General features: G+C 35.1%; 1 protein-coding gene across 4 annotated transcripts in view; it reads left to right on the top strand.

Annotated features, from left to right (window-relative positions):
* LOC129271077 (single-stranded DNA-binding protein 3-like) overlaps positions 1-23,886 on the top strand; it is a 58,027-nt gene extending 34,141 nt beyond the window's left edge. The window contains exons 7-16 of one of the 4 annotated variants that reach the window (XM_054908433.2): positions 1,889-1,951; positions 5,805-5,868; positions 7,452-7,501; positions 9,303-9,367; positions 11,449-11,485; positions 12,297-12,357; positions 13,242-13,312; positions 15,372-15,575; positions 19,292-19,332; positions 21,089-23,360. In XM_054908433.2, the coding sequence (XP_054764408.2) occupies positions 1,889-1,951; positions 5,805-5,868; positions 7,452-7,501; positions 9,303-9,367; positions 11,449-11,485; positions 12,297-12,357; positions 13,242-13,312; positions 15,372-15,575; positions 19,292-19,306 (630 nt within the window). In that variant the 3' untranslated portion in view covers positions 19,307-19,332; positions 21,089-23,360. Of the gene's footprint in view, positions 1-1,888; positions 1,952-5,804; positions 5,869-7,451; positions 7,502-9,302; positions 9,368-11,448; positions 11,486-12,296; positions 12,358-13,241; positions 13,313-15,371; positions 15,576-19,291; positions 19,333-21,088 lie in introns of all 4 variants that reach the window. The other 3 variants (XM_064106214.1, XM_064106212.1, XM_054908432.2) reach the window with 3 other exon arrangements.

Genomic DNA, 23,886 nt, shown 5'->3' on the forward strand with positions numbered 1-23,886 from the left:
GCAGATTCATGACAAAAGAAGTCTGCGGCTATTGACCTGGAACTTCCCTGTAACCTCATAGTTCTGAAATCATGTCCTGAGAGAGAACAGAGGTACATGTATTGTGATGTTCCCTTTTGTAAGAACCTATAGACGGGCTTGTCCAATTTTTCAGAGGGTTCTGACACAGTGACTATTACACTTGATTTAAATGCATGCCCATCAAAATATGTAAGATTAATTCAAATGGTAAAGGGAAATGGTATCTTATTCTCAATTATATGATATCAGCGTTCCGTACATCTAAAAGAATGTCAGCTAATTATTGATCTACTACAGGTATATATGTAATATTAATATTTTATTTGGAAAGTCATTTTTCTTTTCATTCATCCGTACCAGGGTAATTTCATGTATTGGCAATACATTAAAATCTATGATGGTACTGTATAAATTTAAACAAAAAACCAAAACAATTATATGCAGACAGAGAAGCTTACCGACAAATAAATAGAACCAAATTGCACAATCAAAAGTATGTATCAAAATGTATTATGATTAACTATATCATTTACAATACTTCAATAGGATGATGGAATGAAGAATCATCACCATTTAAATCAAGGCATGTGTGAAGATCTTGTATATTATTTCATTTAATTTATTTCTCATACATGCATTTTTTAAATCATGATTCATGTTGCTGTTTAAATTTTAAAAATCAACATTGAACTCGGCCTAAGGCACTTCATACTTGCATATTACAATGTGTTGAACAGAGTTCATTTATCTTACCATGGAGCTATTAACACAAGGAGATCTGGCTCTCTCGAAAGCTTTTCCCCATGCGCGGCACCGCTAATCCCCTCACAGCAGGGTGGTCCATCACGGCACTCTCACACTTCAGGCGCAGGCCGCTCATAAATCAGCCCTAAATCAGATAGGGAAAGTTGACCGAATGCAATTTAAAACGCTGATATTTGGAACCAATGGGTAATATTAATATGAATAAAATTTACAGATCATAATCAACGAAATATCATCAAATTTAGGTCTAGATCTATCTCTTCAGATTCGTCAATTCTAATATTTTTCAGAAACGGTCCAGAGCTAAGGCCTGTACTGTGTGGCTGAGCGTGCGAGCTCGGAGCTCCGGCATCACACTCACCTTCAACTTATACAAATAGGAGTACGTGGGGCACCGGAGGATACTCGATGATGCGACAATCACCATAGAAATGCCCCATAGATTCGTCATTATATTTTCAAGGCAAACACGACCGAGCAAATAATCTTAGCATTGAAGTCAAGTTCGAAGTATATGTTTTTTCCCTCATTGTAATTTCTAAGAAAGGAGCATACAGGAAAAGGTTTAAATAAAGCAAGAAAGACAGACATACATAAATGACTAATATTCAACTTTTTCCGTACGTACTGTGGCTTGGTTGAATCAGATTGTAACGTATTTGGTATGTATGCAAAGGGGATCATCTCAGAAGTTCAACCATACATCAAAGACGTACATCAGGAATCCGTAGGAAGAGATATGGATGCTGTTGGAAGAACAGCTGGTCGTGTTTCGATTTTGAAAAAAAACAGAGCTCAAATTGAAGTTATGTGGAAGAACGTCATTTACGGCGATGCATCGCAGGGACCTTTTAAGAAAATCACTGACCTCAGAATTTACGAGCAGGCTTATCGCGTTACGTAAGCGGGCTCTTTCTTTCGCCTGGCGGCTTGCCGATCGATGTTAGATATTGTTCCTTCGCCAGAAGGAAGCGATCACAGAGGATTAACAGAGGAATTGGAAGAAGGATCTCCTTCTGTGTTAATAGCTTCATGATCTTACCTTTCACATTCTTTGTTGAAATTTATTGTTGAATATCTTTTTTTTATATCTCCTTTACAGCCTTTCATGTCTCCAAGGTATCCTGGGGGACCAAGAGGGCCAGTCAGAATGCCAGGAAACCAGGTAAGATTCTCTTTTCCAGGGATGATAATTATATAATATTGACTGGCCTTAAGGGGAACATCAAATATATTGCCAGCAAAAGAATCATATTGGCCCAAGTCGTTAGACGACCGCAATATGATTCTTTTAAGGGAAATATATTTATGTTCACCAAAAGAAAAGCCAGTCAATATTTTTATTATTATCCAAATCAGACATCTTTTTTTTTACAGTTTAAAAATGGGAATCTATTTTGTCATGCCTCTGGGCCTCTGAACTTTACCATTGTGACGTAATTGAAATGACGCGTCCCTGGCCTGGGGACACAGTATCCACGTTGTCTAAACTTGATTAACATTATGACGTATAGCGCTGCGCGGTTCAATAGGACGCGCATAAGGACGCTTAGAATACCCGGATGTTAGCTCTGCCTTATTGCCCCCTACAGTTCCAAGCACTTTCTCATTGACTTTCCTGAGCGGGCAATAATTTGGGTCCGTTGATAAACGATTGGAATCCTATTGACCGACCATTTGATCACAGTCATAAGCAAGCAATAATGTGTTACATTTGCCCTGCTCAGATTTCTGATATGGTTAATAATCATTAAATATTGACTGGCCTTGAGGGGAACATCAAATATGTTGCCCGCAACAGAATCATATTGGCCCGAGTCTTTACAAGAGGGCAATATGGTTCTTTTAAGGCAATATATTTTATGTTTCCAGAAAGAAGAGCTAGTCAATGTTACCTACAGCTGTATATCAAGCTACTATTTGCCTGTTTGCTTATCATTACTTCTGATGTCAGGTTATTCACGAACTTGGCAAAGTAATCCTCGCCAAGCATTTGTGATGTAAATTGTTACCGCGCAGTCGTGCATCATGCATGGAGCATTGGTTCACAAACTGGTTCCAACCAGATTTCGAGATAAAAATTGAATTCTACTGCGCAAGTGCACTAGCAGAATATGGCCAATGTTGCCCTCTGTTTTTGTCTCGCCTGCATAGCAGAGTGAGACTATAGGCGCCGCTTTTCCGACGGCGGCGGCGTCAACACCAAATCAAGTTTTTTAAATGACAGCATAACTTAGAAAGTATATGGACCTAGTTCATGAAACTTGGCCATAAGGTTAATCAAGTATTACTATACATCCTGCCTGAGTTTCATGTCACATGACCAAGGTCATTTAGGGTCAATGAACTTAGACCATGTCGGGGGAATCAACATCAAAATCTTAACCTAAGGTTAAGTTTTTGAAATGTCATCATAACTTAGAAAATATATGGACCTAGTTCATGAAACTTGGACATAAGGTTAATCAATTATTAATGAACATCCTGCATGAGTTTCACGTCACATGACCAAGGTCAAAGGTCATTTAGGGTCAATGAACTTTGGCCAAATTGGGGGTATCTGTTGCATTACCATCATAACTTTGAAAGTTTATGGATCTGATTCATGAAACCTGGACATAATAGTAATCAAGTATCACTGAACATCCTGTGCAAGTTTCAGGTCACATGATTAAGGTCAAAGGTCATTTAGGGTCAATGAACTTTGGCCAAATTGGGGGTATCTGTTGAATTACCATCATAACTTTGAAAGTTTATGGATCTGATTCATGAAATCTGGACATAAGAGTAATAAAGTATCACTAAACATCCTGTGTGCATTTCAGGTCACATGACCAAGGTCAAAGGTCAATGAACTTTGGCCATAATGGGGGTATCTGTTGAATTACCATCATAACTTTGAAAGTTTATGGATCTGACTCATGAAACTTGGACATAAGAGTAATCAAGTATCACTAAACATCTTGTGCGAGTTTCAGGTCACATGACCAAAGTCAAAGGTCATTTAAGGTCGTTGAACTTTGGCCATTTTAGAGGTAATTATTAGATTGCTGTCATAACTTTCAAAGTTTATAGATATAGTGTATAAAATGTGGATATAGGGGTAATCAAGTATCACTGACAAGTTTTAGGTCACATGATCAAGGTCGAATATCAATGAACGTAGTATTGTATCATTATATATTTATATGAATGGTGTTTTTTGTGAATAATTATTTTATAGTAGTTTTCAAAGTCAGCACTGCTGCTATATTGAATCGCGTGATGCAGGTGAGACCGCCAGAGGCATTCCACTTGTTTTAGGCGAAGCCTGTGAGGGCAATATGGCAAATGTTTACCCCGTTGGTCTTGGATTGAAAGTAGCGAGCAATTGACATTTAGTTATCTGCTAAAATGCCTTGTATAGGTAATAATATGGAATATCCTTGAGGGTGATATAACTTTTATTGACCAATATTAGTCACCTGAGGTGGTTTCAGACCAATAAAAAAACTTATAATACCTCTGATTAGGGAAATCTACCCCCGTTTTTTGGCAGTGTGAACTGTGAAAGCAAATTATTTGATTATCCACCAGAAAAAAATATCTGCTTAATTTCCAGCAAGTAAGCTATAGTAAGCTTGGGTTGCTAGCTTGCTGAGTTAGCAATTTTTAATAACTCACCTGGGGCCTGTGAAAGCGTAGCAATGATCATAGAACATTATTTGACAACTAATTACATTGACTACAATGTACAATGAATCGTAAATATCAAGCGTATGATCAATCTGTAACTTTTGTGTTACTTAACCCAGGACCCCGTTACGATTGATCCGATCAATCGTAACTCTATGGAAATTCATCAGTGTCATAATTTTGTTTACAGGAAATTTGCAAATTGTCCTTTGTAAACAGAGGAGAACACACTGAATTACCAAGAAAACAATGAATTTATGAATATACATCATATCTGGAAAATATTTTGAACAAATATGCATTATAGATGTTGACCTTTGCTGGTTTCCATAGTTGCGATTGATCGGATCGATGGTAACTCTTTGTAAGATGGGCCCCAGGTCTGCTACTCGACTGTGCTGTGTATGCTCATAACTTTGAGAACTCACCCCAATAGGGTTTTGTTTGGATGAGTATGGATGTTGAAAACAATAATTTTTAGGCTTGAAATATATTAGTGATCAAGCCAGTCAGAAAGCACATTTAGTGCCAGAAGTCATTGACCAGTACAATATGGGTCTCTTTTGATGGCAGTGTATGGTATCTTTCAAAAGATATGGTCTCTTCCAAAGGGTCCTGAGGAGCTTGCATGCCCCCTCCTCAGCCCCCTCCCCCCATTATGCACCTGCATGCTTACATTAAAGATAAATGAAAGTAGTTGCAGTAAACACTGATTTCACGAGAAAGTGTGTAAAACCAAGCTTAATTGTCACTATATCATCGAGGATCGAGATCTGGTACAGTTCAATAAACTGAACTTTGTGAAATCTTGAAATCTACGCTGAAAAATGTTCACACTGAAGATCACCAACACAGATACGCGCACGTGGGACAGTGGATTATTATTGCATTGAATGTCGGCCCGACGCTTGACCAAAATCACGTGCTTATTTGCTAATTTCTCAGCAACTACACAATTTCTTCCAGAATCCTTTGGCACATATTTTTTATTTATACAAACAGAGACTTTGGTGGTCATTTCATTGGATTCTGTACGAACTCATTTTGAAATCGTTACCACAACTGGCATTTATCTTTAAGACAGTTAAAATTGTTTTCAAGGATTGTCAGGAAGTCAAGCTAAGCTTACAGTGGCAACCTGTGCAACCTTCTTTAATCAAATATTGAAAATTCAACTTCATTGTTTTGCTTGAAATTTATTTTGTTATATACTATGTTTATTGTGTTTTATTTTTGTTAATGACGTAGTTGCCAAAATCAATCAATAAAATGAAATATACATGTACACATTGCGAATAATGCTGGATAATTTCAAATTTATATATTTTTTTCTTTTGATACAGCCTGCAGTGGGAGTACCCAACTCACAAGCAATGATGCAATCAATAGACCCCTCAAGGCAACCTGGTAAGATGACCTTTTTGTTATAAGCTACTGAAATTCTTGCATCCGATTGGCTCTTATGAAAATATTCAGTGAAAATCATTGACTAATTGCTTCTTGAAACACTCCCCTCCATTCAATTTTCATTTAAACTTTGATCCAATGTTGATGTTAATTATGGAAAGCTAAATGTGGTAAAAAATCTCTATCAAAAGAGGTTCATGTAATCAGCACCTTTCTACACAAATTTTTCAAAATTGTCTGGAAAATAGTTTTCTTCATCATTAAAACACATAATAAAATTAAACGTAAGAAACATGCAATGTAAACGGGGTTCTGTGGTTTTTAGGACTTCTTAGGGGTAATAAATGAGTCTGATAATATGTACCCCCACAACAATAGAATAGCTCTAAAAAAATTTTAGAAAATGGGATTTTGGGGGAATTCATATCACACAATATATAGAGGAACTGCTCATCTTTGACGACACAAAATAAAAATTTGTAAAATTCACAACTCTGTTATTCTTTGACGGATTGTTGTCAAACCTACTTTTATAAAAACCAACTTATCGTCAAGGTGAATGTCCCCTTTAAATGAACTGAACTGTCCAATATTTCCTGCTTTTTTCATTTAATTCACATCCTTGGTGTGATCTGATACATGCACTTAAGTTTGTGGTAAATTCTTACAAGAGTTTACAGGAGTCTGACAGGAAACAAATGCAAAATACTCGTTTCAAGATAGGAATATTAATGAGAGATGTGGCTTGTTTATTTAATATATATATATCATTTTACATATGAATTTGTTGTCAACATTAACTGCTCCCCTAATCTATCAAAATTTAGGACAAATGATAGCTTTTCGTGATAACACACAGCGATATGGCCCTAATCATTCTCATTCTGTCAGACCTTATTCTTTGTCGTCCTGTCCTTCCTCCTCTTCTTCCTGTTCCTCTTCCTTCCCTTCCTCTTCCACTTCTCCTGCTTCTTCTCCTTAGATTTCACAGGTTTTGTGCAATCATCCTTATCTACTTGTCTGATTTATATCTCTTTCTTTATAAAACTTCTTTCCATTTGATTAAGATTCCCCTTTGTGTACAGATATACAAATAGCATTAAAATATAATATTTACTATCTTCTTCATACAGCTGTTTGATAATCATTGTATGATTATCTATAACCTCTCTATAACCTAGCCCCAAAATACTTGTCTGATTGTTTAGAAATTTATGTCCCAGGTAGAAAAACTAGATCCTCTGAAGACCCACTTAAATTAACATATCCAACAAAAAGAAAACAGACCGGAGATAGAACATTCACCGTTGCATCCTCAATGGAATGGAACAAACTCCCTCTCGCAATAAGACAATCCCCAACAATTGAGTCCTTCAAGAAATCCCTTAAAACCCTTTTGTTCTAGGCAACTGCCTTCATTTAATATGTCATTCTGATTTTTGTTTGTATAAATAAGTTAAATGAAATTGTGAGCGCTTTGGGCCATGTGGGAAAAGCGCGTTATAAATGTTGAGTATTATTATTATTATGAATTAACCAGGGTTTCATTGATTCTTTGTTTAACTTTTTTATCATCTTTTCAGGTCATATAATGGGTCCGAGGATGAATCACCCGAGAATGCCCATGAATCCTGTGAGTTTATTGTGTCTGGCTTTTCTAATCAAATCTTCTCACATGATACGTTTCAAACCAGGAAAATTATAATTTACATTAATAATTAATAGATATTCTTATAATGTAAAATCCTGTTGTGGATTATCAGGGGCTGTCCAGGTGATTTCTAAAAAGATGGAACACTGAAAGATTTCTTTTTAATTTTCTGCAAAGCAAAGAAAGAAGACCAAAGACCTTGTATTGAAATTAAGTTGCTGCATAAGCTGGAACAATTTTCTTATTTGTATTTCAAAATTAGATTTGATTTTGTACATTTCTGTAATACCGTGCATTTCAATGTTTATGTTTACGCGTTGGACAACATGAAACCAAGAAACATGTAGGACATGATGTCTTTGATAGAAAGTTATTTATGTTAGGGAGAGAGATGGTTATAAACCCTCTTTCAGTTTTGCTACATTATGATTTCCTGTTGGTAACTGACCAAATAGTATGTCATCGGTGGGCTGTTAAAACCTCTTAACTCAACATTGATAAATTTTGAGGGCAGCTCAGATTAAGCTGTATTGTGGAAATATGGCATTGGTGGCAACCTCATATTGTCTATAACAGACTTCTAATTCCTGTAGAGAATTCCTTCTAGGGATGGGAAAGTTGCTACTTCTGTCATAACTCTAAAATCAAGCTTTTTATGAACCATTGTCTAAATTGCCAACTTTTATACGAGGTTTAACAGCCCAGCAATTATATGATATGTAAACTAGATACCCTGGATAGCGTATTTCATGTAGTCAAAAGTTAAGTGAAACCAAAACCAACTACCCTGGGTCAAATCCAAACCCGATTTTCACTTTCAAACCACTTTTAAATTATATCTCAAGACGAACAGAAATATTTAAGATTTTAAATACATACTTAAAACAGATTTTGACTTTTATGTGTACATACTGAAGCTAATAATTTATGTGTTAGCATTTTCTCCATTCATGTGAGACTCATTGTATACTGTGTGAAGGACATTGTCTCACTTTATTTGTATCCTAAGTTCTAAACTCGTCTTATATGGCTTCTTGTATATCCGAAAAGTAGATCCATACCATTTTCAACAGGTATGGTGTTACTTTGGCAACTTTCAGCAAAAATGTCCTCGTTTGTTCAAATTTACTAGTAAAGGAAGGGTTTGAAATTAATGAATGTGATTGTAAAGCCCATTTATGCAACCAACACTTATTCATGAAAATATTTAACAAGCTCAAGGAATTTGAATTTTAAATTCAAAATGTTTATTATGCCTGTGACTTTGATCTTTTCTTTGATTTGCATATGAATAGTCAATCCTGTTATCCATACTCCATATACATACATGTATTTCTCAGAACATTTATTTTATACCCTTAATGAAAAACCCTAAAGTTATCCATGCTACATGTACCTTGTCAATGAATATTTACATTTCTCTAAAGCTTTTTTAAAATGAAAATATACCTCTGTCACATTTTTTTCAAAGATTGTGAATACAAATAGTTTCATTTCAATGTGATAACTGTTGCACACCTGGAGAAATAACCTCTTTGGTATGTACAAGAATGAATGAGTTTGATACAAATTAGATGAAAACATTTTCCCCAGTTGGGCATTAGTTAACTTAAAAATCACCAACATTTGGAGGAGAGAAAAATATTTTTTTTCTTAACCAACTTCAGAAGGTTGACTGTGCTTGTTGAATATAGTGTTCTTTCCTAAACTGCTTAGATCATTTATGCTTTTGTAAGTTCAGTTAAAGCAAGTCAAGATTTTTATTCTTTTTCCTTTTCATTAGAATTATGGTGGTCCCGGAATGAGGGGGCCTTTGAATTCAATGCCAGGAGGAATGCCAATGTCAATGTAAGTACTGTTCATTATGGTGACACGACATATGCTCCTACAACATTAGCTCTCATCTTAATAGCTTGGAGGGCATACGGTTAGAGTTTGGATTTCAATAGTTATTTGTTAAGATAAGGATTAGGGTTTATTTCTTGAGGTGAGGCTATATGTTAGGCTTAACATGCAGATTTCCATCGGAGCAATTGTTGCCGGAGCAAATGTCATGGAACCATAAATATGATGATGTCTTATCTACGTAGGGTAGCCACTTCATTTGAACTGTCTCCTAGCGGGCCACCCATCATAACATAATATGTTATTGAGAAAACATTTTTTATTTTCATGATTATGAAATATTACCCCTCTGGTATGCCCTCACTTGTGAGGCTGCAATTTTCATCAGACCTTCGTCGTCGATGGCATACATTGTTGATGCTGCGCAATGAGCCTAGATCCAAGATGCCAGATTCTTCAGTTGTCTTCTTATCAAATCAATGTTCCACCGTGAAAACACAAAAGATGATATTGGCACAGTTTTGAATAATGTATCTGCATGTACAAAAGGAGCACGGTCAATGTAATAATCATCATTACCAATTTAAGTTCAGTTATAGGGTATGGTGGGATGTGGTAGAATTCTACTGTCGTTTCCATTTCAGTGGTCTACAGTGAACATCCTTGAGGAACCGAAAGTAACATGAAATTGGTATAAAGCATCGTAATTGAACATTTAGTCCGTATTCTGAACTATGGTTTGATTCAAACTCTGGACTTAAGTTGTGGTTAAACTATGGATAGCCAATTGTGACTCAAATCACCAACAGCACATGCTCAAATTACCAGCTCATTTCTCCCAGGAATGATTCTGGATCCTCTATTCACCTTTAACCCTAAATAGACTGGGCTATTTTGATGCCTAAGAAGATTGGGGGGGGGGGGGGCTATGATCTCAACCGTCAACCGCGCGATCGCGATGAAAATTGGCACGTGCATTACCCATGGCATAATCTCCAAGACTGTAGGATAAAATTTTCCGAAAAATCTCATAATTCATTTATTATACTAATTTATGCGTAAAATCAAAGATTTGCTCTAATTAACTAAATAAGGCCTCTAAACTGCTAATTTTTAATTCTCAGACTCTTTGAAGGATTCTGATCAAATGTACTTTTAAAAAATTCAATTTCACAATTCTTTTCTTATGTATTTTATTGTTTTTAAAATTTCTTATGTATTTCTTTGTTTTTCGACCCTTTGTTTTTTACTGTTTTTTTCAATGGAAATCGTCCGCTACTTTATTTTGACCATAAACAAGATGAAATTAATTGAGTTTGATTAGTAAAATTGAAAATAATGATACATTTATGAATTTTGGCTGAAAACACAATTTGCATTGGATTTGTACACAAATTCACGTTTTTGAGCAATTTCGGGTCGACATGCACTTACAAAATGTTGCGTAATTTCGGAACCACGTACCCGGGCATCGCAAATTTGGTCTCAAAAGTTGCGCAAGACTTGAAAGAATAAAGTCATGTAACGGCGCGGTGCCAGCTTTTCGCGTTACAGATTTATCGGGAAAAATGTCGAGGGGGGGGGGGGGCTGATTCAGCCCCCCCAGTCTTTTTAGGGTTAAGACTAAGTAGTGTTAGACCAAGTGGATATTATATAAAATGGGTATAGCATAAATGGAAAGTGGAATGACAATCAGACTGAATTGTAAGTAGAAGAACTGTTTTGTAGACAAATTATTATTGTACCTTATGGGATGAGAACAAAGGGTAAGTCAACTCAGTGGGTGGATCAGTGAGTGGATAAAACTCAGCAATTTTTCATTTTACTGGAATAGTTCCAATGATAAAAAAGAGGATTGAAACATAACAGAGGTTCAACTCCAACTTATTTTATCTTAGCACTATACAATTGGCGTATATAAGTGCACATTACTCATGTGCATATTTAAAGCAAAATTGTTATTCAATTAGAAAAAGTGTATGCACTTGCTTGAATATTTCAGGACGGGTTTAAACCAACAGGGGGTCGAAACTGTCGTGAATTCAGATCAGAATTTATTTAAATCCTTTTTATTTTGTTTACAGGCCAGGCGGGAGGCCGTGGAATCCCAATGCAGCATCAGTAAGTTATATATAGTCCTTCAGCAAGTAAAATGCTGTTTATTTTTTGTAGATTTGTAAAATGAAGTAAATAATGACTTTTCTAAGTTTGGAAAATAATTTATTGATGCTGAATATGCGAACTTCATGCTTCACTTTGATGATATATCACACAAAATGATATCTATACTAGTAGGGAAATTTACACAACAGATCTTGAGAAAGATACACAATATAGATTGTTTAGATGAGATTACAGCATGAGTATTACAAATTCATGCATTTTGATGGACAGTGGGACAGTTTATCTTGTGTTTGGAAACCATGTGTAATGCATATTAAACATATTTTCATTTTCTTTTTTTAATGCAATTTGATTTTTTTTTTCAATAATAATTTTCAATTGCTCCCAATCTTAATATTGTCCCACTTATCTGTAAAACTTGAATTTTATCCCACTGTTTTATTATCACTTTTTGCTCTCTTTTGTTTTATCACTTTCCCTGTTTCTCTGCTCCATTTCTATCTATCTCTTTCTAACCCATTTCCCTATCATTGCCTGGTTACTATCGTTCTTTTTCCCTTTTTCTTTCTCTTCATATTTGCCTCCTCTCTATCCACTTTCCTCTCTCTCTCTTCCTTGCTATATGTAATATATTTTCCTATCTCTCTGTTTCTCTCTCCATCTCTCTCTTTCTTGCTGTATCACTCTTTTTATACCTCCTTATTCTCTCTGCATCTATTTCTGTCTCTTTATCTATTTCTGGCTCTTTTCATCTCCCTCTCTACTCCTCTTTCTCTCTCGTTCCTCTGTTGTTCATTCTGCGTCACAGGGTCCGCCTGGTGGTCCGGGTGGAGGGCCTCCTGGTACTCCGATAATGCCTAGTCCTCAAGGTATTTAACAATCTCTAAACTTACTGACATATTGTGAATGAATTACCATTCATGGTGCCTTCTATTAACATATATTCTATATGCATGATGAATTTATCCAATTAATCTAATCTTGAATAAAAAACAGACATATCAATAAACTGTCAAACCTGCTTTAGTGACCACCTGTATAATTATGAAGACCACAATTTCAGTTCCTTGGAAATAATTCCCCATTAAAACATGTATAAACTGACCTCTCTATAAAGACCACCTGCTCATAAAGACTGTTTTTCTTGTTCTTTATATACATGTTTGACTGTATAATCTCAATGATCAGTCATGCTTGTTTAACTCCTCACGATATTTCCTACCTCGGTTACATGTACACTTACTTTTTGTATGGTCTGTATCTCTGTATAAAAGAAAGATGTCAATATCAAACATAAGATTTTTGTTGCAAGCTACTGATATACTGTGATTGGATTGGCTAGGAGCAACTTTGGCATGAATTGATAGTGTTATTATTGATAGCAAGTCTAATGAAATAAGGCATTGATCTAGGAATGGATCTTTTGTGTTAATACCCTTTATTGATCCCACCGCTGCCACCATTATTAAACCCATTGTGTACTGTGTCCTGGAATTCTATAGGTTTGTGCAAATGTCACATGTTTGCATTTGGTAATGGGTCAAGAAATATGTAGCACTCTGTAATATGTGATTTAAATTCATTTATTTCATTTAAAATACAAGTATTTATTTCTATATTTTTAGGTATTTATGTTCAAAATACCATGTAAAATGGAAATTTCCATTTATTGTATTTGAGGAATAAATGCAACTTTATGACCCTTATATAGATTACATCGCCAATGATTTTCTGATTCTTTCTCTCTTCACAGATTCCTCTAATTCAGGTGACAGCATGTTTTCAATGATGAAGTCAGTACCTGGCGGAGCCATGGGACCAGGGGTAAGAATTATCTTGAAATATTTGAAAGAAAAAATTACCAGTGTGTCTTGGTGTCTCAGCAATTTGATACACAAATGATCAAGAACAGGGGTCTTATGAAGGTTTATTTCCAATTAGTCTAATGCCAATTCTTCTAACTACCAGCTCGTCTACTATCATTTGGTCTGTCATCAATTTGTCCACTATCCACATGGCCTAATTGCCATTTTGCCCACTCACCATTTCATCTAATAACCAGTTAGTCCAATAGCCATTTAATCCATAAACCATTTGGTCTGATTGGAAAAGTGTTGATTGGGCGAAATGAATGAAAAGAAAATGGATATTAGACTAACTAGTTATTAGATGAAATGGTCATAGACAAACTGGTGTTTAGGCGAAGTGATGATTGGACCAAATGGTTATTTGGCCAAATGGTTCTTAGACGAAATGTTGATGGACGGAATGGCATTGGAGTAAATGAAGGTAGACCATATGGTGAGTGGACAAATTGGCAATTTACCCTTATGAATACCTCTCACTAGGGCAATGTTTCAATTGAAAAGAGGTTGACTTAATTCTTCATTACAAGTCGACTACAGTTATAAGTGGGTGTCCACAGTAAGTGTTTACAAATAGCAAGAATTATTTTCATTATGTTCTTAATATTATCATGTGAATCATGAATAATGGTTAAAAGGGGGCAAGAAATGTATTATATTCTTGATTGATTAAGATGTTGATATGGGAAATTTGTTCAGACTATTTCTTAACATGAAAAAGGCAAGATCATGAGAAGCAAGAAATATTCTGTGAACCATTAGTCCCCTGTTGCCCATGGTGATTACCTGTACAAAGCCAAGTGTGGAATGATTTTTTTTTGCTTTTAGCTTTCTTCTTTGAAGAAAGTTTTGAGGTTACATGATGTATATTCATTTAAAGGGAATCAATATTGACTTCCTCTGGACATCCTGGATGATCTGTGCAACTTATGTCCCTTGTTTTCTTTGCTACTCACTTGTACAAAATCCATTGTTGAGGAAGTGCTCTTCGGCTTGGACACCCCAGTCATAGACCTCATTTAGAGATACTGAAATTCTCTTTTAATTTTATTTCTTTGAAGCAGAACTTTCTGGCCTGATGGAATTATGCTGATCAACAGTTGAGTCATTCATCCTGTGAAACGTGACTCTTTTCTTTTTGTAGTAGAATTTTCCAATGGCTTTTGCCCTGGTGAGGGAGTGGTCTTCTGATTGAACACTCTTGTTTAAGACTACTTCTGAAGATACTGACATTCCTTTTGGATCTTTTCTCTTTGTAGCAGAAATTTCTAATGAATTCTAGCCCTGATGGACCTATGCCACTGGGCATAATCAAGATATTCCTGTGAATCTCTGAATCTTTTCTGTTCGGATCAGAATTTTGCTCGCCCTGGTGAAGAAGTGCTCTCCCACTTGAACACTTCTTTCCATACCTATTTTGGAGATACATGTACTTAAATTCTCTTTGAATCTTTTCTTTTTGTAGCCAAACTTTGATAAAGTGGTGTTCCGTTTGAGACCACATTTATCATTGGGACCACGTTTTAAGTGATACTGAATTTAGTTTTCTCTGAATCTTTTGTCTCTGTAGCAGAACTTTCCAATGACTTCTGGCCCTGATGAGGGAATGGTCTTCTGATTGAATACTCTTGTTTAAGACTACTTCTGAAGATACTGACATTCCTTTTGGATCTTTTTTCTTTGTAGCAGAAATTTCTAATGAATTCTAGCTCTGATGGACCTATGCCAATGGGCATAATCAAGATATTCCTGTGAATCTCTGAATCTTTTCTGTTCGGATCAGAATTTTGCTCGCCCTGGTGAAGAAGTGCTCTCCCATTTGAACACTTCTTTCCATACCTATTTTGGAGATACATGTACGTAAGATCTCTTTGAATCTTTTCTTTTTGTAGCCAGTCTTTCCAATGAATTTTGGCCTTGATGATAAAGTGATGTTCCGTGTGAGACCACATTTATCTTTGGGACCACATTTTAAGTGTTACTGAATTTAGTTTTCTTTGAATCTTTTGTCTCTGTAGCAGAACTTTCCAATGAATTCTGGCCCTGATGGACCTATGCCAATGGGCAGTCAAGACATTCCTCCTGTGATGAACGGTGAGATGGATGGCATGCCGAAGAGTTCACCAGCAAGCAATCCACCGGGTGGCCCAGGAGGGCCAGGGACGCCGAGAGAAGACAATGGTTCCATGACCCCACAGATGTTCCCACCATATGCCGAAAACGTAAGTGCCATTTACAATGGACAGCTTTGCTGCCCGCTCTTGACTTAATAAGTGTATTGTCTTGCGATTATCTGGAGCCCATTGTACACTACACAAACTAACTGCTATCAGATATTCTTATAAATTCATGGCACTTCAAAGTGAACAGTTTAAAATGTATTACTATTTTTTAGGTTAAAAATGAATAAAGAATTTAAAAATAGTTCTTTTTCCTGCAATCCATCGGTTCTTAAATGCTTAATCAAATACAAATTAGAGCGTACTGCAAGATGGATATGATGTCTCTTCAATTCATACACCTGTAGTAAATCTTCTTTTGTATATGTTCAAAGATATAATCTACAAATTGGTTATATTGACATTATGACTCCTCTTTAGTTTATTCATATTAATTACTATTTTAATTTCCAAAATCAGATTGCAAAGAGGTTTTGTAGTGTGTCATTGGGTTTAGTATATGGTCAATAATTCATAAAGAATATGACTTGGGTTAGAATATGACTCAGCGGAACATCAAAGATCAGTCATCCCTCAGTTTAATTGTTCAGTTTGACCACAAAAGTGGAACATAACAATTGATTGGACATAATCACTGTGACATTTTGTGTTTGTGTGTGCTTTGAGCAGTATGAAACTTACAGATCAATGATAAATTTCATTAACATGAAATATTTGTATGTAAAAAAATAATTACTGGAAGTGCCCTCTCTTATTATTGTAATATGATTTCTTGAAATGGTAATGAAATAAGGAAACCTGGAAATATATATCTATATAATCAAAATAACAGCTAGATTAATTGTTAACAATACATAGCTGGTTTAGTCTAGCCATCTCACACTTTTTACATGTAGTTTATGGCATATAATAAGCCCTTTTACAGTTCATATTGTGCATTGAATTTTCATGGAAGTGTATGTATAAGCATTGATGGAAGGTGGTCTTTTCATGGTATGGCCTCCATAATCACCTGACTATTCTTGCTTACTGTGTAATCTCCACTTTATCATAATCACTCAAGTTGAATCTGTTTTTCAGGCCCTGTTGTACAAAACTTTCTATGAAGGGAAATTTTAAATCCAAGGGTAACTTCTATGCATTGACTTTTTGATGTGCCCCTGTAATCCAAGCTCCATGGGAATGTTACAAAATGATGAAGAGACATTAGGGATTTGAGGCCTAAGTCACATCCTTTGATGGTCGGTCTTAAACTTAAACAATCATATCTGATTGATGTATGTCACATACACATTGAGCAGTGGTCGTTAAGTATTGTTACCATGGTAGTTACCATTGGATGACAAAGTTACCATCATGGTAATTTTTAAACCATGGGCCCCCTGATATCATTACTTCTATATAAAAACCAATCTCTATAAATACTATTACATGGTACACATGAATACCAAATCACTTGTTTTTCTCTTGTATAGTAGAGTTAAGTTGTGGCAGCGGTGGGATGTTATCAAATTTACCAGTGTATAGTAGTTTTTAATTACCTAAACTGTCGCCTTCTAGTAGGAACGATTCTTAAATGAACATTAATTACATTTCAAAATACCATATTGCCTGGTGAAGCAGGAAAAAGGCTCTCCATGTGTACAAGGTTTTTTGCACGATACATAATGGATATTTGAGTGTATTGTGCAGTTTGAAAATCATAGCATTATAACTGTGTGAAGTATAAGTCAAGTATTTTGCCCGTATAAGTGAAACGATTTCTTCATATCGGCTATTGTGTCTCGTCATCTGCTACTTGCATATAGGCCCTCTATATCTATGCTAATTTATCAATATACGGTAACACTAATTGTGTATATATATATTGATCAAACACAAATTAACCGCTTTTAACATTCTTTATAGGGAGACTATGAAACCTCTGATAAACCTACACTTTGTTAAACCTACATTCAGAGTAACAGTTAATATTCTTGATAAGGTTTTTTGCATTTCACAATGCTGTCTATGAATTAGTCTCATATATGGTTAATTTTATCTGCTATGTGGGTACCTAATCTTGATGTAGAAAACCATTAAGACATGCGGTTATAAACTAGATTTTTGCAGATATGGCAAAAATGTGACAAATAAACTTTCTTTTGAGGGAGAATATCTTACTCACGTTATGAGGATTTGTTTTATCAATACCAAATTGACATGCACCGTGATTGCAAGCATTCTATAATGTCCGTGTTTTTCCATAGATGTTTGTATCTGCTTTAATGAAGTTTTACACTGCCATAAGGAATGGAAGATATTGCTCTATTCTAAATGCAACTCTTCGGTATGGGTTTCCATTAGACAATCATGTGTTGCTGAACTTGACATGACAGTATAATTTTCTAATTATTTGGTGAAGATGATGAATGCATGAAATTTGTAGATCTTGGTATGTTTGATCCTCCTGCAAAGTCAAACGCCAAACTTCTCTTGACAAAGTTGTCTGCTTTATAATGGATTGTTATGCTACAGTCTCGCCAAAGAAACCGAATCCAAACCAACTAATGGTACATGTATGTCATTGGTAAGAAAGTAGTAAATTTGGTCTGCCTGTAGTTGGTTTCACCAGTGTTACTGTGGCATTAAGTAGCAGTGGAATGTTTTCAAGTGAGACGTTCCTTCTTGGATGAGAATGATGTCTCTGTGGAAGAGATGAGGATATGACTTCATTCTACACATAATGGATTGAAACTAGAAAGCTAGAAAAAAGGTCACAATGTTGTCTTCCGAGTCTTCTTCCTATATTGATATAAAAACATCATCATTTAAATGGTTTGAAGACTGCTCAGTGAAGCAAGTACCTTTCTCAATCTTTTGACAAACTACATGTACTACTCCTTAATTTGAGAATTACCTCATTTTATTGACCTGGCATGTGATTCTTGATGGTTGTTGATGGTGATTTATGTGGTCTTTCACAAGCAGAATAATTGTTTGATAAGTTTGTATACTCTTAATTACTTTAGTAGGGTAGTTGTATTGGAGGTGTTCATTTTCACCCTCCATTGTAGAAGTTTACTTTAGTAATAATGTCAAACCCCTTTTAATTAAAGTTACAACTATTTGGATTCGAGCTAAGTTTGCTGAAATACGAATGATGGTGTTTTGAAATGATTTTATATTTTCATTAGTGGTAAAAATTGTTAATATGATAATCTAGCTATTTTTTGGTAGGATGAAAGAGCTGGGCAGTGTGTGAATATTTTTGAGAGCAGCGAAGGTCTGCGTACATACTGATGTGCTGATGTTGTACCTAAGCTGTTTTATCTAACACTATTAAAGATGTCAATTAATACTTCATTGTGTGTATTGAAGAGCAGAACATGCAACAAATGTTAATAGTCTATTTTGAGAAAAAAAGTACTAGCTACTTATCAAAGCATTTCCATAATCCTACCATACTCTAATAGTATTACTATCATTAGCATCTTGAATAAAACTATCTATTTAAATGAAATCATCCCAAATCATTAATAAAACTCTATTGAGGGCACTGTATTTACAAAAGGCACTACCAATGAATATTTAACCTCCAACCAAATCAAACTTTTATTTCCAATATGCTGTTGGTAACCACTTTCTCTTTTTTTGTGATGCACTATAATCCACTTTCTGGTGATGGTTTCATTAACCTAAAAACTGAGTTTATACTACTAACAGCTGACACAGTCAGAAATGACAAATTTTCCCAATCAAAATAATTTTGTCCACAGTTGGCGGTCTTCTAAATTGAATATCAGCATTAAACGATTAGGTGAGTGCCTTTTTCTTACATGTCCTATCCCAAGTCCTCACTTCTCTTTTTTTTGTTCGATTTTGCTCTTCTTATTAAATGCTTAATATACACAAAATGCACTGCTTTTTGTCCTTGTTACCAAACAAAACCATAGAGCAGCAAATTCTTTTCGTTTTGTTTTCGTTGAAGCACAATTGTAGATTAGATTTTGTCAGATGGAGTTGGTGATTTGGAAATCTGAACACCTTTCTTGCTATGTCAAATTTTCTTCACACAGAGAATGGTTTAGTATAGCTGCTCAGCAATTATTTGTTGAAGTCAAGAGGGTTCTTTCTCTATTGGTCTTTTATTCTTCTATCTTATCAACACCAAATCCAAGTCTCAAGTTTCTAAATTTAAATGAAGACACAACATAAGAGATTTACTTTAAGTTTCTTTTGGAAGTGCAATTAACTTTAACTCTGATCTGAGAATAGAAAGGTATTTTCATATTGCTGTTCAAACTCTTTTTTTATATGATTGATGGGCATACAAAAAGTATGGAGGGTAGGTGTATGAATGTAAATATGGCATAGGTCAAGTTCTCGATTGATTTGCCAAATTCAACAAACTATAGGGTCATTTCTCAATAGAGTTATATTTATGAGATGGTGATGATTATGAAGTTCGTAAACTTGCTAGTTAAAAAGAAATGAGTGAAAATTGATATAAATACCTCATCGTTTGAGGCTTTTTAATCAAGCTGCTCTCGGATTTAAATTTTTTCACTGTAAGTTGAAAATTGGGAAAGTCTGTAAGAGATTAAACCTATGATTTACTGCCTTGTGGTATTGTTGAAATGCTGTGGATGATGACATGCTACATAGAATGTACAGTTCCACTAGTAACTAAAAGCTAATGCATTTACAAACACGACACTCCATTAATTTTCATACTGCACAAATGAGTTTTCTGACAGTATAACCAAGAGTATGTGTCTTTTATATTTTAAACATAATATGTTTTGAGAACACTTACGGCTGCTTGGTTTGGTTGAGTTCAGTATATACTAGCTGGTTTGAAAGAATATCAACCCTGTATGTGTAGCATGAGTTAAGCAGTTATCCACCTACACAATTGTTATGGCCAAGCTGTCCAAAATACAAGCAAGTGGCACTCTAATTTCTTTTTGTATTTAATGCATGTTGGAAAACCTTTGGTTGATATTATTGTTGCAAATAGATTTTGAGAGCTTATTTTTTCACTATTTCGAAATGAAAAGTAAAAAAAAAGGTATTGGGGATAAGATGATGAATGAAGTGTTATACACTTCAATATCAACAGCAACCCGAAATTAATCTGCACAATTGTTTCAGCTATGACTCAAACAAATGCATCTCTCACATGTTTGTTCACTTCTTGATTATGGTTTAATGATATATTGATTGTGTCATTAATACTGATATAATACTAAGTTTTAGTAATATACATGCTGTTGTTAATAAAATTATTCAGATTGGTAACCATACTTTAAAAGTTTTCTTTTCCTTTCAGTAAAATGAGAATATTTGTCATGTCCTTATGCAAATTTCAGGCATTTGAATTTTTTCTACCAACCTTAAAGATTATGTTTTTGTTGAAAGAGAATGAAATTACACATTTTTATAAATGTTTTAATAGATAATTTTCAATTCCACTGAATTAATGCTCATAATGATAGTAACATTATCATATTGTACTCTTCATGTTGCATTTATGTTATGCCTTTATTTTATTTTGCTCTTTATTGATGCAGTGTCCACAAGACCAGAATGAATCAGCAGCTATACTCAAAATTAAGGAGACAATGCAAGAAGAGGCTAAAAGATTTGAGAAGGACACGCCCGGGCCTGATCATCCGGAATACTTCATGCAATAATACACCCCCCTTTCCCTTCCTCACAATCCCAATTCTTCTTGTCAACTATTTCGCTTTGGAGACGGAGGGAGCAATCTGATCTTCCTTGAGATATGCCGCCGCACAAATTATGGCCTGAAAAATTGGATCACGCTCTTAGCACAACTCCAGGACATCAGTAACCATACATGGGACTATATGTGCATGTTGCAGCATGCAGGCCTGATCCAATTGTGATATGCCATATGGGATAGCATTGCATCACATCTCCTAACACAACTGCAGCAACGGCTGCGATCACCTTTCAAAACCCTGAGGTAATGGTCGTTGCAGGATAGTGGTTGGCACCATAGAGCCTCTTAATACAGAGCACCAGATGGAATCGCTCTCTTCACAGCCCAACAAGAAATATACCATGTGGGACTTTGGTTCCAGTTTCACCAACAGGGGGACCATAGGCATATATATCTGCATTAAACAATTCAAACGTGTTCACTCTCCAATTGGCAGGGATATCTCGGCTTAGTTACATAAAAATTCCAATCTGAATAGCAATTACCAGTCAAGATCATTGTTACATGTCCACTTTGGTCATAACATTGACCAGAAACCAATCAAAATTGTTCTTTCATACACACAATCCATCATGGTTATGGAGTCCTCATAAATTTGGATATTCCTCAAAATAAGTATTGAGATAGATACAGCAAAGGGTTTCACTGCATTTAGCTGATGTGAATACAGCCTCCTTACCTGCTGCAGGAATTTTTTCTTTCAAACGAAATGCTTAAAGAGTTATACATTATGTTCAATATTTAATGGCAGTTGACCCCATCCAATGTGCTACATATTGAAGGGTTAGGGTTAAAACATCTCGGTACAAACCATAGGCGTCTTTGTGCATAAAAAGTTAATGCATAAGATCTACATGCAAAACACCATCATCATGAGTCACCTTTATCCATAGGATATTTTAGTGCATAAGACCTCCATCTCTTAGACATCTTCATTCATATTATCTATATGCATAGGATTTTTTGTCTATAAGATCTTCCTGCATAGGATTTTGATCCACAAGATGTTCATCACTTCATGTAAAAGACCTCTTCATATATAAGACATTTTTATGTATAAGCCATCTTCGTGCATAAGATCATCATGCATGAGATATTTGTGCAAAAGAATTTCACGAGATCTTCATGTACAAAATCCTCATGCATATGATCTTTTCTTCTGTCTGAGAGTCATGATTTTCTTCAACCCATTGCCTAATTCTAATCCCAACAGATTTTCAAAAGGGACCAGAAGCTTACTGCCAACAAAGGTTCAGATTTCCAAAATGCATTTCCAATAACATGAATATATGTCTCCTTGGCAGAAGTAAATTTACAATACCAATCATAGTTTGACCAAAGTAATTGATAATTTTCTTGAGCTGATGAGCATGCAGTGAATCTAATTTTTTGTTCAAATACTACATTACAAAGTTGCCCTTCGACCATCTCTATCTGACTAAGTGACAATTGCAATATTCTAGTATATCAAGTATTCTGAAGATTGACTATGCTGTTTGAGTACGAGTGATTCTTATGAGAAGGCCTTTATGTGATTTCTTGTAACATAAATTCCTGAAGTGATGGAGCTCTGATTGAGTGTACATGATGCTGACCGTTGTACAAAGTAATCATTCACACTGTAATTATTAAGTCCTTGTGTAATTTATTCTAATTTTTTGACATGCTATGTTTTGAATATATTTCATTTAAGACATGCAACTGAGCTATTACTACTTGTAGTTGTACCGATTTATCCTGTTTCAAATGTAACAACCAGAAACACGTTCTTATGCATAATTCTTTTGAACCCTTTTAACAATTTCTTTTATTGCTTAGTACAAGGCTTACATGAAACCAGAAACACATTCTTATGAATTATTCTTTCAGCCTTCTTTGAAAAAAGTTTTTATGTCTTAGAACAAGGCTTTCATGAAATCATAAATAGTTATATCGGTCAACCATCTTTGAGATATCAGGACTAAACAAAAGAAACCTTATACCACAAGAAGCCTTCTACATATGCTTTGCATTTTTGAAGTAAAATCCAACCTTGAGAGAAAAGCCAAAATAATAGAAAAAAAAAGTGGAAAGAAAAATGGCTAGGACTGATGGAAGGAATAATGAAATGGGACCATTGAGACCAAGGAACAATATGTTTTGTCAAATCACAAAGTTTTATCCTTCTTGATGATATTGATAGTCCAACATTTTTGAAAAAATTCTTATTCCTCATTACTGGCCATAACACTGATATTTCATACACAACTCATTGGTGTAAAACATTTGTTTATGAAACATATTACAGAAGCAGCATTGTTTCTTGTACAAATTGATTAAGTAAGCAGAGCCATATAAAAAATGAAACTTCCCTGACAAAAAGTAAATTCTGGTGCTGAATTGCAAATAGAGAGATGGCCATGGCTATTTCATTGTTCATTGTCCACACCCAGGCCCATCTTACATAGTCCGATTTATTGAAACATATAAAACATCCTTGTTAATATTGTTTGTCTCACTTTTTTTCCAAACTCAAAAGAGAAAAATCTTTGAATTGGCTGTCCCCTTTTATTCAGCTTGAATGAGTATATATATCTCTTTTGTGATGTGGAGTATTGGGTAGCATGTAAGCCTTTTTTTAAA

The sequence above is a fragment of the Lytechinus pictus genome, chromosome 11, assembly GCF_037042905.1.
Source record: "Lytechinus pictus isolate F3 Inbred chromosome 11, Lp3.0, whole genome shotgun sequence".
NCBI lineage: Eukaryota > Metazoa > Echinodermata > Echinoidea > Temnopleuroida > Toxopneustidae > Lytechinus > Lytechinus pictus.